The 13,152-nt window shown below is 38.9% G+C and overlaps 3 protein-coding genes across 5 annotated transcripts; 1 reads left to right on the top strand and 2 right to left on the bottom strand.

Annotated features, from left to right (window-relative positions):
• Window positions 1–64: 64 nt before the first annotated feature.
• Window positions 65–5,465, bottom strand: LOC104714457 (phospholipase D zeta 2). The gene is made up of 16 exons (XM_087465186.1): window positions 4,920–5,465; window positions 4,499–4,600; window positions 4,285–4,406; window positions 4,055–4,196; window positions 3,797–3,967; window positions 3,302–3,703; window positions 3,094–3,210; window positions 2,873–3,012; window positions 2,643–2,792; window positions 2,408–2,564; window positions 1,815–2,321; window positions 1,571–1,717; window positions 1,175–1,474; window positions 966–1,097; window positions 675–802; window positions 65–584 (listed from the first exon to the last, which is right to left on the bottom strand). Exons 1-16 carry the CDS (start codon window positions 5,148–5,150, stop codon window positions 350–352), a joined length of 3,183 nt encoding a protein of 1,060 aa, XP_087321312.1. The 5' UTR covers window positions 5,151–5,465; the 3' UTR covers window positions 65–349.
• Window positions 5,466–6,069: 604 nt separating this feature from the next.
• LOC104714379 (uncharacterized) lies at window positions 6,070–7,793 on the bottom strand. Its single transcript, XM_010431756.3, has 8 exons — window positions 7,449–7,793; window positions 7,304–7,370; window positions 7,173–7,212; window positions 6,920–7,052; window positions 6,773–6,844; window positions 6,604–6,684; window positions 6,419–6,480; window positions 6,070–6,319 (listed from the first exon to the last, which is right to left on the bottom strand). The coding sequence occupies exons 1-8, from the start codon at window positions 7,692–7,694 to the stop codon at window positions 6,247–6,249; spliced, it is 774 nt and encodes a 257-aa protein (XP_010430058.2). The 5' UTR covers window positions 7,695–7,793; the 3' UTR covers window positions 6,070–6,246.
• A 482-nt stretch (window positions 7,794–8,275) lies between these two features.
• On the top strand, window positions 8,276–12,879 carry LOC104714236 (putative pectinesterase/pectinesterase inhibitor 22). Of its 3 annotated transcripts, XM_019244580.2 has the most exons (3): window positions 10,944–11,260; window positions 11,461–11,761; window positions 12,008–12,879. In XM_019244580.2, the coding sequence occupies exons 2-3, from the start codon at window positions 11,671–11,673 to the stop codon at window positions 12,697–12,699; spliced, it is 783 nt and encodes a 260-aa protein (XP_019100125.2). In that variant the 5' UTR covers window positions 10,944–11,260; window positions 11,461–11,670; the 3' UTR covers window positions 12,700–12,879. The 3 variants fall into 3 exon arrangements, with proteins under 3 accessions (XP_010429865.2, XP_087321252.1, XP_019100125.2); XM_010431563.3 differs by lacking the exons at window positions 11,461–11,761; window positions 12,008–12,879 and adding an exon at window positions 8,276–9,242 and having other exon boundaries at window positions 10,285–10,989; XM_087465126.1 differs by lacking the exons at window positions 10,944–11,260; window positions 11,461–11,761 and adding an exon at window positions 8,280–9,242.
• Window positions 12,880–13,152: the final 273 nt, after the last annotated feature.

The raw sequence follows: 13,152 nt of genomic DNA, 5'->3' as shown, positions 1-13,152 counted from the left end.
AACAAGCTCTTAGAGATCAAACCCTGTAGAACTAGAAATCAGAAGTATGCAGACCTATCCGGGATAAAGAAAAGTGAATATTGTATTTAAACAATTCAAGAGTTTATTATACAGCATGAGACACATAAACATTATTCACATAAAGAAGTGTACACTATACACATATATACCTCTGCAAACCTAGGAAGCTGTCAAATGAAGTTCCTCCCTCTACGGTATATAAAACTAATCTCTCTATCTAATGTGTGAGCGTCTTTAACCATTTACTATAGTTTGCCATAACCGGCTTAGGTCTCTGATTAAGCCAATCCGATTTAAGAGAAGTGGATGTATGATTAATAATCAGTGATCAGTGGAAGACTTGAGGAGCAGTGTAGAACTCGCTTTCGTTGAAAACCGGTCTGAGATCTTCTTGATCACACATGAACTGTAATGGGAAGCACACAAGGTGACCTCTTGTCTCCTTCAGCCTCTCCCACGAGTCGGTGCCGCATGCTTTAAGCTTTTCCGGTGCAATCCCAAGGTCGATCGTCGTATGACCCAGATTATCTTTTATAAGAGACACGTTCTCTCTCAAGGCAGTTCTGTGTTTTTGGATCAAAAAGAATCATTAGATCATCTCATATTGAGACAAGGAGTGTGTTAATTTAGGAAACTAAAGGAGAAGTACGAACCTTGAACGTATATGCTCATTAGGAATGCAAGAGAAGACTTGGTCGTAGATGTCAGTGTTCTTCTTAGCCGTTGCCATCCACAAGTCTTTGTATGTTGCATCTTTGATTGGATCTTCGATTATTTTCATCTAAAACAAAGTATAAGCTTAACGTTTCAAAAACTGCTATGAAGTTATAAAAAACTTTCAGCTGAAGAGAGCAAAAACAAGTGAAAATATCAAAATACTAGAGTCAAAGTTTTGAGGGGCTATAGACTCAAATGATGATAAAATTTTCTATATGTAAAATTACCTCTCCGGCGTGAAGGCCGAGATGCTCTGACCACAAGGAACATCTAAGACTGTGAGAGAATTTCCCGGCCATCCACTTCACTCCGTTCATCGAAGATTCCACAAATTCTTTGTCTTCGATCACAACTCCAATCTGAAACACGATTGATTAATGAACGCATAACTTCCATTTTTTATGTCCTAAAGAATAGAACGGAGTTGGGGAAATACCTCGGAGTCACGTGAGCCTAGTAAGCTCCGGTCGTTTATATTAGAAGATCCGATCACCGCGATTCGGTCATCAACAATCATTAGCTTACTATGCACGTAAATCTGGCTAGTGGCAATTGGACCGTCCTCAAACAACCGTCCATACGATCTCAGACCGTAGAAGGAAATGTAATCTTGCGTCTTGGTACCTAGCAAAGCGTTAAGGTTGTCAAGAATCGAAGTTCGTTCTCTAGAGATCGTACGGTACTGCCAATGCATCAGTGCTCGAACCGTGGCTGCTCCAAAGTCATCGATACCTCCCTGTTTTTACCAAACATAAAAAAAGAAAATGAGTGGCATTGTGTGGTTTTGTCTGTTAACAATTTGAGACTACAATTGGAAACAAACAAACAGTACCTGAAATCCAGGGAGGAGTGGTACAACGATCACGACGCGGAAGCACTTGTTCTCTTCATGAGCCTTCAGAATGCGTCTGTATAAAGCTTCAAGAACGCGGTTCAGAATCGTGTCATCTTTTTCTAACCCGGAGATGAAGAATTGGTTCTGATAAATAAACAACAAGATTAAGAGATTAGAATATAGAACAAATGTAAGATGATGAGATTTTATATGAAAATGCTTATATAATTAAGTTATATACCTCAATGTAGATAAAATGTTCAGCGTTTTGGATAAGCGAACAATAAGCTCGATGAATGCTATCTTCAGGCTGGCTTGTTCCAGCAGACCATTGGCTAACACTTCTGATTATCTGACACTGGCAATCACTTTGTTTCCCTATCTGCCACCACCACTCGTTCACAGTCTCGTCCCGATCACTTTCCTCTGAAGTTTCCCCTGGAAACTCATCATTAGCATTACATTGATAGAGATCTTGTCTTGAACCATCATCTAAATTCAGATCTCCTCTTCCTCTTTGTCTGGCAAAGTCCGCATCGGTTTCTTGCGGGAGAAGCAAAGGGATATCTTGAGGAGGTGAAGCTGAAGAGAAAGAGTCTTGTCTAGCGAGAACAACGGGTTTTTCAGGGTCTTCCTTGGTTTTAGCCGCAACAATGTCGATCTCTCTAGTTCCAAAGTAGTGAGGGAGAACCATATGGTGGTGAGGCATCAGCAACGGTATCGCCTGTTCATTAGGTGCCTTGTTTCTCTAATTTAACAAAGACTAAAATATATCAGAACCTTTAAAACAATGCAATCGCTAAAATGCCACTGATGTCTCTACATTGTAATTACCTTAGAGTGGTTCCACCGCTGGACGAAATGTCGAGCCACATCACGACAAGGCGGTCCCCATAGAGCGCAATGGACTTCATGCCACGGCATTCTTGGATATTTTCTCCGGTCAAGCTCGTCTTTCATCGTTTCTTCCCATGAATTTGGTTCAGATTCTCTGATGATAGATATAGCCATTCGTGAGAAAGATGATTCTTTTTGTAAACAAAAGATTCAGACAAGTTCAAGATCTTACCTAGGATTGTAATAATCCTTTCCTGGCCATATATGGGGAGGGCAATCTCCGATCTTATGTTCAGCTGTATCATAGCGGCCAAAACAGAGATCTAACCCTCCAATGAAGCAAACTTGGTAATCTACAATCACTATCTTATCATGGTGCGACCTGAAAATGTCAAAGAATTGAACTTCAGTTATAGCTTAGTAGTAGTTAGCTTCATCCATGGGGTTTGCTTAATATTGTACCAGAGATAAATGCCAGAGGAGAGATGGTCTGGATAACGAAGAACTTTGACGTTCTTGTGAATGTTTTGAAGCCGTTTCTTACTGTACATACTGTTGATCTTCAGGGCAATTTGAACTTCCTTATACATAAGAATATAAATCTGCAACAAATTTTAAAGTTTAAGCGTTTATAACAAAACATCACAAAATCCATTGGAAGAAATGTGTCATATAAAGCATACCTTAACGCCCTGTTTGGCTTTTGTCTCAAGCAATGCATCTAACCGCAATGACGGATGATCTTGAAAGGGACGTTTGAGATATAGCTCCGGGCATAACCACCAACCAGTTATAAATATCTGCAGATGAAATTTTGAATTAAAACTCCATTTTGAATCCTAAGATATTATGATACGTTCTCATTTATGAGTTGAGACAAAGCAATGGAACCTCTGATGTTGCATTTTGGATTGCAAACGCGATGGCTTCAAACGCAGTGTGACCGTCTACAAACCACTGAGCCTGGCTTCCATCAGATGTCAAGCCTCTAGGTGGTGCAAACGAGCCAAACCGATGTGGACTGTTACAAGCAGCTTCTTTAACGGCCTTAACCCACTCTTTAACTTTCCCACTGCTTGTAGTTCTTAGTCTCACGGTTCGGTCCCCACTTGTCACCTTAAAGCCATAGCGCAGCGGATTATGTTCCTTCACCTGTTCAGCCAAATGCTGCTGCTCAGAAAACTCCTTCGAGTCCTGGAACAGCGATGAGTCGAACACCATTATATCTAGAAGCTTTCCGCTGAACGGATCCTCTAGTAATGCCAAGAATCCCGGTTTTAAAACCGCCCAAACCTTTAAAAGTCCAGAAAATTTAATCAGAAATTATTCGTCCCAGCTAGAAAATTTAAAGAGATTTACACAATCATGAATTTAGTTTGTACAAACCTTTGTCCAGTTAGTTCCAAAGCAGCTGAGACAATGTGAAAGAAGACAGCATCGGCCACCATCAGACCCGGGGACTTTCCTAAGGTGCTTCACTGTGACATACCCTTCTTTCATCTTAGAACCGTACTCTCTAGCAAACGAGAGTCTAGAAACTTCAAGAAATTTGCAGACCTGCAGATACTTTATAAGTGTGACGCAAGAAACATACAAATCGCAACTAGAAAATTCATAGTCATCTACCAGAAAAAGTTCTCAAACCTCTTTGGAGTTTACAATGTCCAAGTTCCCTAGAAAGAGACTCAAATAGCCTTGCATTGCAGTTCTCCCACGGTCAACAACTGTCTCTGACCGGCCTATGGTTGGTCTAATGATTGGAAACGCTGCACGCGAAGGAACATTCCTGCACACCATAGAAATCTAATGTTTCAGAAACCAAAACTTTTACTCGAATCCACAAAGCCAAAAAGTTTCCTGACTTATATAAGCACCTGTTCTTGACACTATCTTCAGTGTAGTTAAGAGGAAGAGCACCGTCGTCAGGTTCTTCATCATCTTGCACAACTGATCCTTGCATATCAAAGATCCCCAAGCTATGTAGCCACTCTCTAACCTGTCAAATAATACCGCACTTTTCGAGTTCAATAATAGTTATTTTTTTTTTTTTTTCCGGTAGCAGATTTAAAAACCCCGGAAAACTCTGACCTGTTCTTGCTTCTCGTGGAGTTCTTCAATAATCAAACGTTTCTTCAAAGCGAAGTGTAGGTATAGAACTTGAGAAGCTTTCTTTTGTAATGTCCACTTGAACTACACATACACCAAAAACAGAGGAAAACAATTTATAAGGTATTTGTTTGTTCTTAATTATTACAGAAGATGACAGAAACTTATGGAACTGAATATATGAATTATTAAAAAAATATTGCGCAAGAAGTTAAATCTTCTTTATGTGAATGTGATCTCTTTGTCATAAATATCAGAATTTGAAGGAAGAAAAGGAGAATTACTAGAGATAGAGAGACTATGGTCAGTTTCAGCATTAAATCAAACCCTAATGACAATTCAACAGAGTAAACTAATCTCTTTTAAATTATAAGAGAGCCATTGTAAATTAAAACACACACACCTGTTTATACTGAAGCTCCAAGGTGTAAGAAAGAAGCAAGGGACCAAAATCGGTGGTGTCGGGTCGTGAAACCGAGACGATCGTAGCCTTTGGAAGCTCATCGAATATCTTACATCCACCGCCGATTGAATACGCCGCCGCCGCCTCCGCATCAGCTCCGGAAGCTCTGCTCCTTCTGATGACGCCGTCCGATTTAACACCGTTATGAAGTAGCAATTCTTCCGTCGACATCGATAAAACTCCTCTCACCGTCGTCCAAACTCGCGCCGTTCACGATTGCATGTCCGAAGAACTAGCCACTGATCAACAGATCGATGTTTTGTATGTATATATATTAGATTTTGTAGATTTTAGAATCAAGGTTTAAATCTGTCCGACAATAGTATATTCAACGGCAAGGGGAGTGGTTCCGTCACGTTAGGTTTTAACGAATGACCTGGTTGCGCCGTCAGATGATGACACGTATAATTGTTGACACGTGTACGTTATTGATCAAGGGTATATGCTAACTCCCGTCTACCCTACCGTGTATATGCAACCGTCTCCGAGTTGGACAAGAGCTCTGTTTTTATATAGTGATCACTGAATCGGACAAAAGTAGCGAATATGACGATCTTACCCTTAGACTTTGGGTTGCTAAAAATAACTTTTTCTTTGTATCGAGGGACAATTTGGTCTTTTGACGAAACAGAAGTTGATGGTGTTCGGAGTATATGCCATGCAAGCATCAAAACGACAAGAATATCCTAATTTCTTTTGGTGTTTTTTTCAGAATATTCCCAAACACATACTTATTCAATTCATCTAACGTGTTGTGTGATAAGACAAATATGATTAGTGTCTCTCATCTCAAGTACAATCATATGATTTAGAATTATTCTCTCAACTTTTTAAAGATACTATTTAATGTTTATATAAAGTATAGATAAATTAATTATCATATCGTATACGTAACAACATGATTATCAAATTAATCTCTGTATACAACGAATAACAAAAAATGTCATAGGTAATCACACGATAACCCGGGGTAGTAAGTAAACATATAAACCACAGAACCTTTCATAATTGAACCATCACTTTCATTTCAGGAAAGTGAATTTCATCGTCAATGATAATTGGTAAGAAAAGTTCCAATGCTAGTGAGAGATATTCCAAAACGGCACAACGTTCTCATTAATAATTTACTTGCTTTTTTTGTCAAGTCTTTTAATACATAAAGGTTAAAAATTGCAAACCGGTTTCCAAATTTTATTTGGGCTGATATTCACAAATTGGGCCTTAAAAAAAGCAAAGCATGTACGGCTCCCAGAAAATATAAACGGGTTCAAACAAAACCGGAGCTCCAGTTTCTACAGAGGCAGTGAACTTTAGCAAGTGAAGCCATATAATCATCAGACCTGAAAAAAAAATAGGGGATTCAAAAAGCATCAAAAACACACAAAACCATCGTATCTCTTCATTTCTAATTGTTTCTAGTATGCTATAGAGATTCAGACCTCTGCCCATATGGAGATCCACAAGCAGCAGTGATGTGAAACTTGGCGTTTTCCGATTTACCCTGCAACAATAATTAAAACAAGAAACTTAAAAACAAGATTATTTTTTTGAGAATTGTTTGTTCTTGAAGAACAATAGATGTCAATGCAGATCGTGTAGGAGAAATTCAAGATGGAGAACATACCTCAGCTTCATAGTAGAGCCCTGCGTACAGCGAAGCGTAGAAGTATTCGCTTGCTTGACCACTAGAGAAGTCTTTAACTAACTGTTATTTTGAAAAATCAGATACTAAGTGAGTTTGGTGGGAAGAAAATCATGACATCAATTATCAAGAAACCTGACTTAAATAAAACCTTTTCAGGATCACCACCATTCTTGAATAGATTATAAGCTTCCCGCATCACAGGCCGAGAATCTCTACCAACCTACAAAGATTTCATATACTACTTTTGTTACTACTGATCATGGAATGATAAGCTTTAGGATAAGGAAAAACAAACCTCGAGAAACTGTTTCCGTGCAACATCAACACCGTGGAGCCGAGCCTCACAGAGAAAGCACCAAATGGACTCCTCTGTGTCATTTGGGTTCTGAGCAACATCTATCCTGAACTGTTCTTCACCTTCTTCAAACCTGTTGGATATCTCATTACTTCACAATACAAAAGAAGCATTTTTTGGTAGTAATTTACACCATATTCTAATAATCAAGTATCCTAACCAAATATGACAGTGAGTAGGAAGCTAGTAGTACCTATCTAGATAGTAAAGAGAAAGCCCGCGTTGCCAAAGATCTGTCATCAAAACAAAGACTTGATTCAAAATTTCAAAGCTTTTCAGAGATATAGTCATGAGCTATAAAGATAAAAGGAGATAAAAATGTACATGCCTTTTGCCTTGGGTCCAATATAACAGCTCTATCGAACTCAGTCACCGATCCAGCAACATCACCCTGTCACAAAAGCATCTCGAATATGAAGTTTAGATTTAAGGAATCAGAATTAAAAACAAAAAAAAAATCAAATTCTACCTGTCTGAAGAGCTGCATTCCGAGTCGAGTCGCTGCGACGGCCTCACGAGGGTTGGAGTCACCGCCTCCGGTTATGGCATCCCATATCGAGGAAACAGAAGGAAGGAAGAGCCTGCGAGACAGTGCGTGAGTTGGGTGGCGGGAAAATTGGGGGTTTAGGGTTTTGAAAGGCGAGGTCGCCGTGAAACGCCGTGGAATTGTGCGAGTTGGATATATGATTGGATTTACGATCTGGGTTAGTGCCATTTTCCGAAATTTCTCTGAATCACGGCGACGATTACAGTTTCTCTAGGGATTTGCTCACTTTTCTCCAGAAGATAAGATGACAAACGGGACTACGGGAGGGAAGAGATTAGAGATGGATGGAGCAGTACAAACCGGAACAAAACCGGAAAATCCCGGTTTATTCGCTTTGATGAACCAATCGGTAATAAAGAGCTTTCGTTCTTCACAAGATGTACCAGTAGTTGTTTTCGTTTACATTCTATCGGTTTAACTGAGATTTCCTCGGTTTTTTAATTTGAACCGGGTGAAATCAGATAATAACCGTACCGGTCATAGTCTGACGATTGACGCAGCGTAGTCCAACGAAGCAGAATCTAAAGGGCGATAATAAAAGAGAGTTTTTGAACAAATGAAGAAAGAATAACTTTGGCTTCAGAAAAGAGTAAGAAAAGAAGGTAAAAAAATAAAGTTTGAATTTGTTCCTACAGTTCCCAAAGAGGCAATGAACATTTCTTCACCAACAATCAATACCTAATCCTCCCTAGGTTTTTTTTTCTATATATAGCTTCACTCTTTCCTCGGTTAACCCAAAACGTGTAACTTGTTCTCACAAAATGGGCATCATGGCTCTTCTCTTAGTTATGCTTTTGTTTGTTCACACTTCCTCGTCCGAAACCACTCTTTTCAAGCCATACAAAGAAGAAAACTTTCAGTCTCTTGTCGCAAAAGCGTGCCAGTTTATCGATGCTCATGAGTCATGCGTCTCAAACATCCGGACGCACATCAAGGAATCGGGCCACGGGTTAAGCCCGCATTCGGTTTTAAGCGCTGCGGTTAAGGAAGCACACGACAAAGCCAAGTTAGCAATGGAAGGGATCCCAACGGTTACGACGTTATTTGTCCATTCCCGTGAACAAATCGCCATAGAGGATTGCAAAGAGCTTGTAGGCTTTTCGGTGACGGAGCTTGCATGGTCCATGCTGGAGATGAACAAACTCCACGGAGGAGGAGGAATAGACGGAGACTCTCACGACGCTGCTGCAGCAGAAGGCAACCTTAAGACATGGCTAAGCGCTGCGATGAGTAACCAAGACACGTGTCTAGAAGGGTTTGAAGGAACAGAGAGGAAATATGAGGAGTTGATCAAAGGTAGCTTAAGACAAGTCACTCAGCTCGTGAGCAACGTCTTAGACATGTACACGCAGCTCAATGCCTTGCCTTTCAAGGCATCTAGGAACGAGAGCTTCCCCTCACGCCCTGAGTGGCTAACGGAGACCGAAGAGAGCCTCATGAAGCGTCATGAACCTAGTGCGATGCACTCAAACACGGTTGTGTCTCTAGATGGAAAAGGGAAGTATCGGACGATTAATGAGGCCATCAACGAGGCTCCCAACCATAGCACAAAGCGATATGTTATATATGTGAAGAAAGGTGTGTATAAAGAAAATATTGATTTGAAGAAGAAGAAGACTAACATTATGCTTGTTGGTGACGGTATCGGACAGACAATTATAACCGGTAACCGGAATTTCATGCAAGGTCTTACCACATTCCGAACTGCAACCGTTGGTTAGTATTTTTATTTTAGTTAATTAAAGTACTGATTAATTAATTGATTGATTAAGCTTTTTGTACGTTCCCCCCTTTTTGGTTTTTGTCAAATTTTGTTTATTTAGCGTGTCTGAAAATTAGAAAAGCATATATGCTTTCTGCAATCCGCAGGCTTTCAAGCTTTATTATATTTTATTTTCTTCTTCTTATAATTCATTCCTTTCTTGTGCTACAATTTTTTACTAATTCAATATCTAATTAATTACTTAATTGATTGATTAATCTTTCTATCACCTTTTCGTTCTTTTCTCTCATATTGGTCTTGGTCAAATTGATTGATTAATCTTTCTATCACCTCTGGTTTGCACAGAAAATTAAAATAATAAAAAAAAACATTCATAATAATATAAAGTGTATGTGTGTGTAAAATTTTAAACTTGTAGGCTGTGTCCGAATATATATTTATGTAAAGCAATTAATTTTGTTGTATTTAATAATTAATTTCGCAGTGGTCGAAAAATATTTCTAAATCTTGTTTGAACATTTTGCGCTGGTTTGAATCGGACGGGTGAAGAATTGTGATACATGGTCTACCACTAACTTTAAAAAAGATCCACGTCCACAAATATAATTGTCGTTTCTTACGTCTCACAGTTGGAAAAAGGAATTAGAAAATTCAGATTATGTATAATCTATGTTGTCCATATCTTTGGATATCATGAATTGTAATTTGTTGTTGGCACGTTTTAAAATACATCACTTGTGGCCTTGTGGAGCATTCTAGGATTAGGTTCTATTTAAAAATTGAACATTTTGTAGAATTTTAAGTTTTAGACGTACATTCTACTCTCTTTTCCTCATAAATAAATCAGAAACTGTTATATTACCAGAAAATAATATTAAATGAAACTTGTATAAATACACATACAAAATCTGCAAGTAAACTTGGAAACATCAACCCTGATTACTAATTAGAGATCGTTACAAAGCCATGGCTCAAAATTGTATCCTCTTCACAGCCATCTCTTTATTTATTTTCTCTACACTTTCTCATTGTCAGACTCTAATTCACTCGGACGCTGTTTGTGACTCCACACCTCACCCATCCGTCTGTAAATCCGTTTTACCCGTCGGATCACCCCATCCAGTTACCGAGTTTGCCAGCATTGTCATTCTAAAGTCTCTAGAAACTTCTAAAAGACCTTCTTGCCTCCTTCGACCAACATCATCCTACCTCAGGACCCCTTCAAGATTGCCAACTACTCGCTGGCCTGACCGTTGACCAGCTCACACGTGTGCATGCCATCAAAAAGGTCGTTCTCCGAAACTCCGAGATCAACGATTTGCTCACGCTGCTTAGCGCTGCTCTTACAAACTACGACACATGCCTAGAATCGGTTCATGAGGTCGCCAGAGAATCATCAAAGAGTGTAGTTAACGGCCACGAGGACATCCGTCGGAGGGTTTCTGAGGGTATACAGCTGATTAGCGTCTCTCTTGCATTGTCCAAGGAGGCTTGGCCGATATCATCTGATGCTCCGACGGCAAAGCCACCGCCTAGGATTCTGACGGAGGGGAAAATGTCGTCGCAACCGGAAATTTCGGATGTGAAAGCGACGGAACGTGAGAGAATGATCTACGAGAGAGTGATGTTTGTTGGACGAAAGCTTCTTCAGGTTTCTTTTCACTTAATTACTATCTGAACTGATGATCGTTATCTTCTTAGACCCCAAAAACATATAAAAGACCATTTAGTATATAAAAACTTCTAATTTACAACAAACTTTTATTATATATATATTGCCAAAATATATTCTGGTATTTATGTTGATTGAAAAGGGCCACACCGAAATCATATATGTACATGTTTATAACAAAAATAAAATCTAAACATATATATAAAGATTTTTTTTCTTTTTTTCTCACAACTGATCGACGCATTAGCCAAATCCCTACATTCATAACCAGCGGGACTCGATCTCGGGTGTGATGGTGCCTTGTGCATTAAGGACTTACCATTACCATTTGCGACTGCAGTAAGTTCACTTCAGAAGATTTTTTTTTTTGTGTGCACCATATAAAACTTTTCATACACTTTTTTAACATTCGAAGAAAAAATCATTTAAAAAAAAACTATATCTTAGGCCTTTTTTCGTCAACTATATCTTATACCTATATTGTACATCTTTATAATTATAATCACAAACTTACATTTTTAACGTCTAAAACTTTACAGTCTTCTCCCGGAGGCAATGGTGGCCTGAAGGTGGCTAGTACGGTTGTCGTTAACCCAAACGGCGTCAACGGTGATACCTTTAAAACCATAAATGACGCCGTTGCTGCTGCCCCAACAAAAGCAGAATCCGGCGACGGATACCTCGTTATTTACGTCATCGCCGGGGTTTACGAAGAGTACGTCACAATCCCTAGCAACAAATCATACGTGATGATCGTTGGTGACGGCATTGACAAAACAATCATCACCGGAAATAGAAACGTCGTTGACGGTTCCACCACTTTTGCTTCTGCTACACTAGGTAAGCCTTTTGACTTGATTGATTACTTTTATTTCACCTTCTTAAAAAGAAGTTACATTTTTGACGAAAAACAAAATTAAAAAATTACATATTTGCATGTAAGAATATGTTCGATGGTAAAATTAAAATATTATGTCTAAAAATATTGAATGAGTTAGACTAGCAAATGCAAACAGGACAAATCCATCACAATTAAGAGATGTTCTGATCTTTTATTGGACTAATTCTGATTACATTGTATTTTAGCTGTAATCGGAGAAGGCTTCATCGCGGCAAACATAACCATGAGAAACACGGCCGGGCCTAACAAACACCAAGCTGTTGCTGTCCGCAACAGTGCAGACATGTCAGCATTTTACAAATGTAGCTTCGAGGGTTATCAAGACACGCTTTACGTCCATTCACTTAGACAGTTTTACAGAGAATGTGATATATATGGAACGGTAGATTTCATATTTGGAAACGCAGCTACGGTTCTCCAGAACTGCAACATCATTCCAAGGTTACCAGTTCAAGGACAGTTCAATGCCATAACGGCTCAAGGCAGGAGCGATCCAAACCAGAACACCGGGATTTCGATACAAAATTGTAGAATTACACCTAGTGCTGAATTGGTTACAAGTAAGTTCTCGGTTAAGACGTACTTAGGCCGGCCGTGGAAGGAGTACTCAAGGACGGTTTATTTGCAAAATTTCATGGATGGGTTTATCGATGGTAAAGGATGGAATGAATGGATGGGTGATTTCGCTTTGAGTACATTGTATTATGCGGAGTTCAAAAATACCGGACCAGGTTCAGAAACAGCCAACCGGGTTAACTGGCCCGGTTATCATGTGATCAATGAAAGTGAAGCTGTTTGGTTCACCGTTTCGAACTTTATAGTCGGCGACAGCTGGCTGCCCAACATGGGAGTTCCATATGCCGGTGGCTTCATGTAATCTCCATAAACTTAAATTAAACTTTGTGTATGTTTATGTCTACCGCTGTGATTTATCTATTTGAATGTGTTCATGATCAAACTTAGAAAAGTTAATCTAAAATTTAATGGTACTTATTGCATAAAATAAATGTACAATCCTTTCAGATTGACTTTGTTAAGTCATACTACTATTTGTCAAGATTCGTCTTCGTCAAGAATCAAAATTATTATTTTATGTTTTGCATTTTCTTTTCTTCTAAGACCATAGTTTGTTTCAATCATAAGTTACCGATTAGAAAAAAAAAACAAAATTTTGCACATTGATTTAATTTCTTCTAGAAAATTTGGGAAATGTACAGAATGGTATGTTAAATTAGTAGTAGAAAAAAAAACACGATTAAAACACTGATCAATCTGGTGGAGAAAAGAACAAACAAACGATGAGTTATAGAATCCCTAAAATAAGATTTCT

Source organism: Camelina sativa, chromosome 1 (genome assembly GCF_030686135.1).
Source record: "Camelina sativa cultivar CO46 ecotype springtype chromosome 1, ASM3068613v1".
NCBI classification, from domain to species: Eukaryota; Viridiplantae; Streptophyta; class Magnoliopsida; order Brassicales; family Brassicaceae; genus Camelina; species Camelina sativa.
The sequence above is the reverse complement of the archived record's forward strand: the minus strand, read 5'-3'. Positions and strand labels throughout refer to the sequence as shown.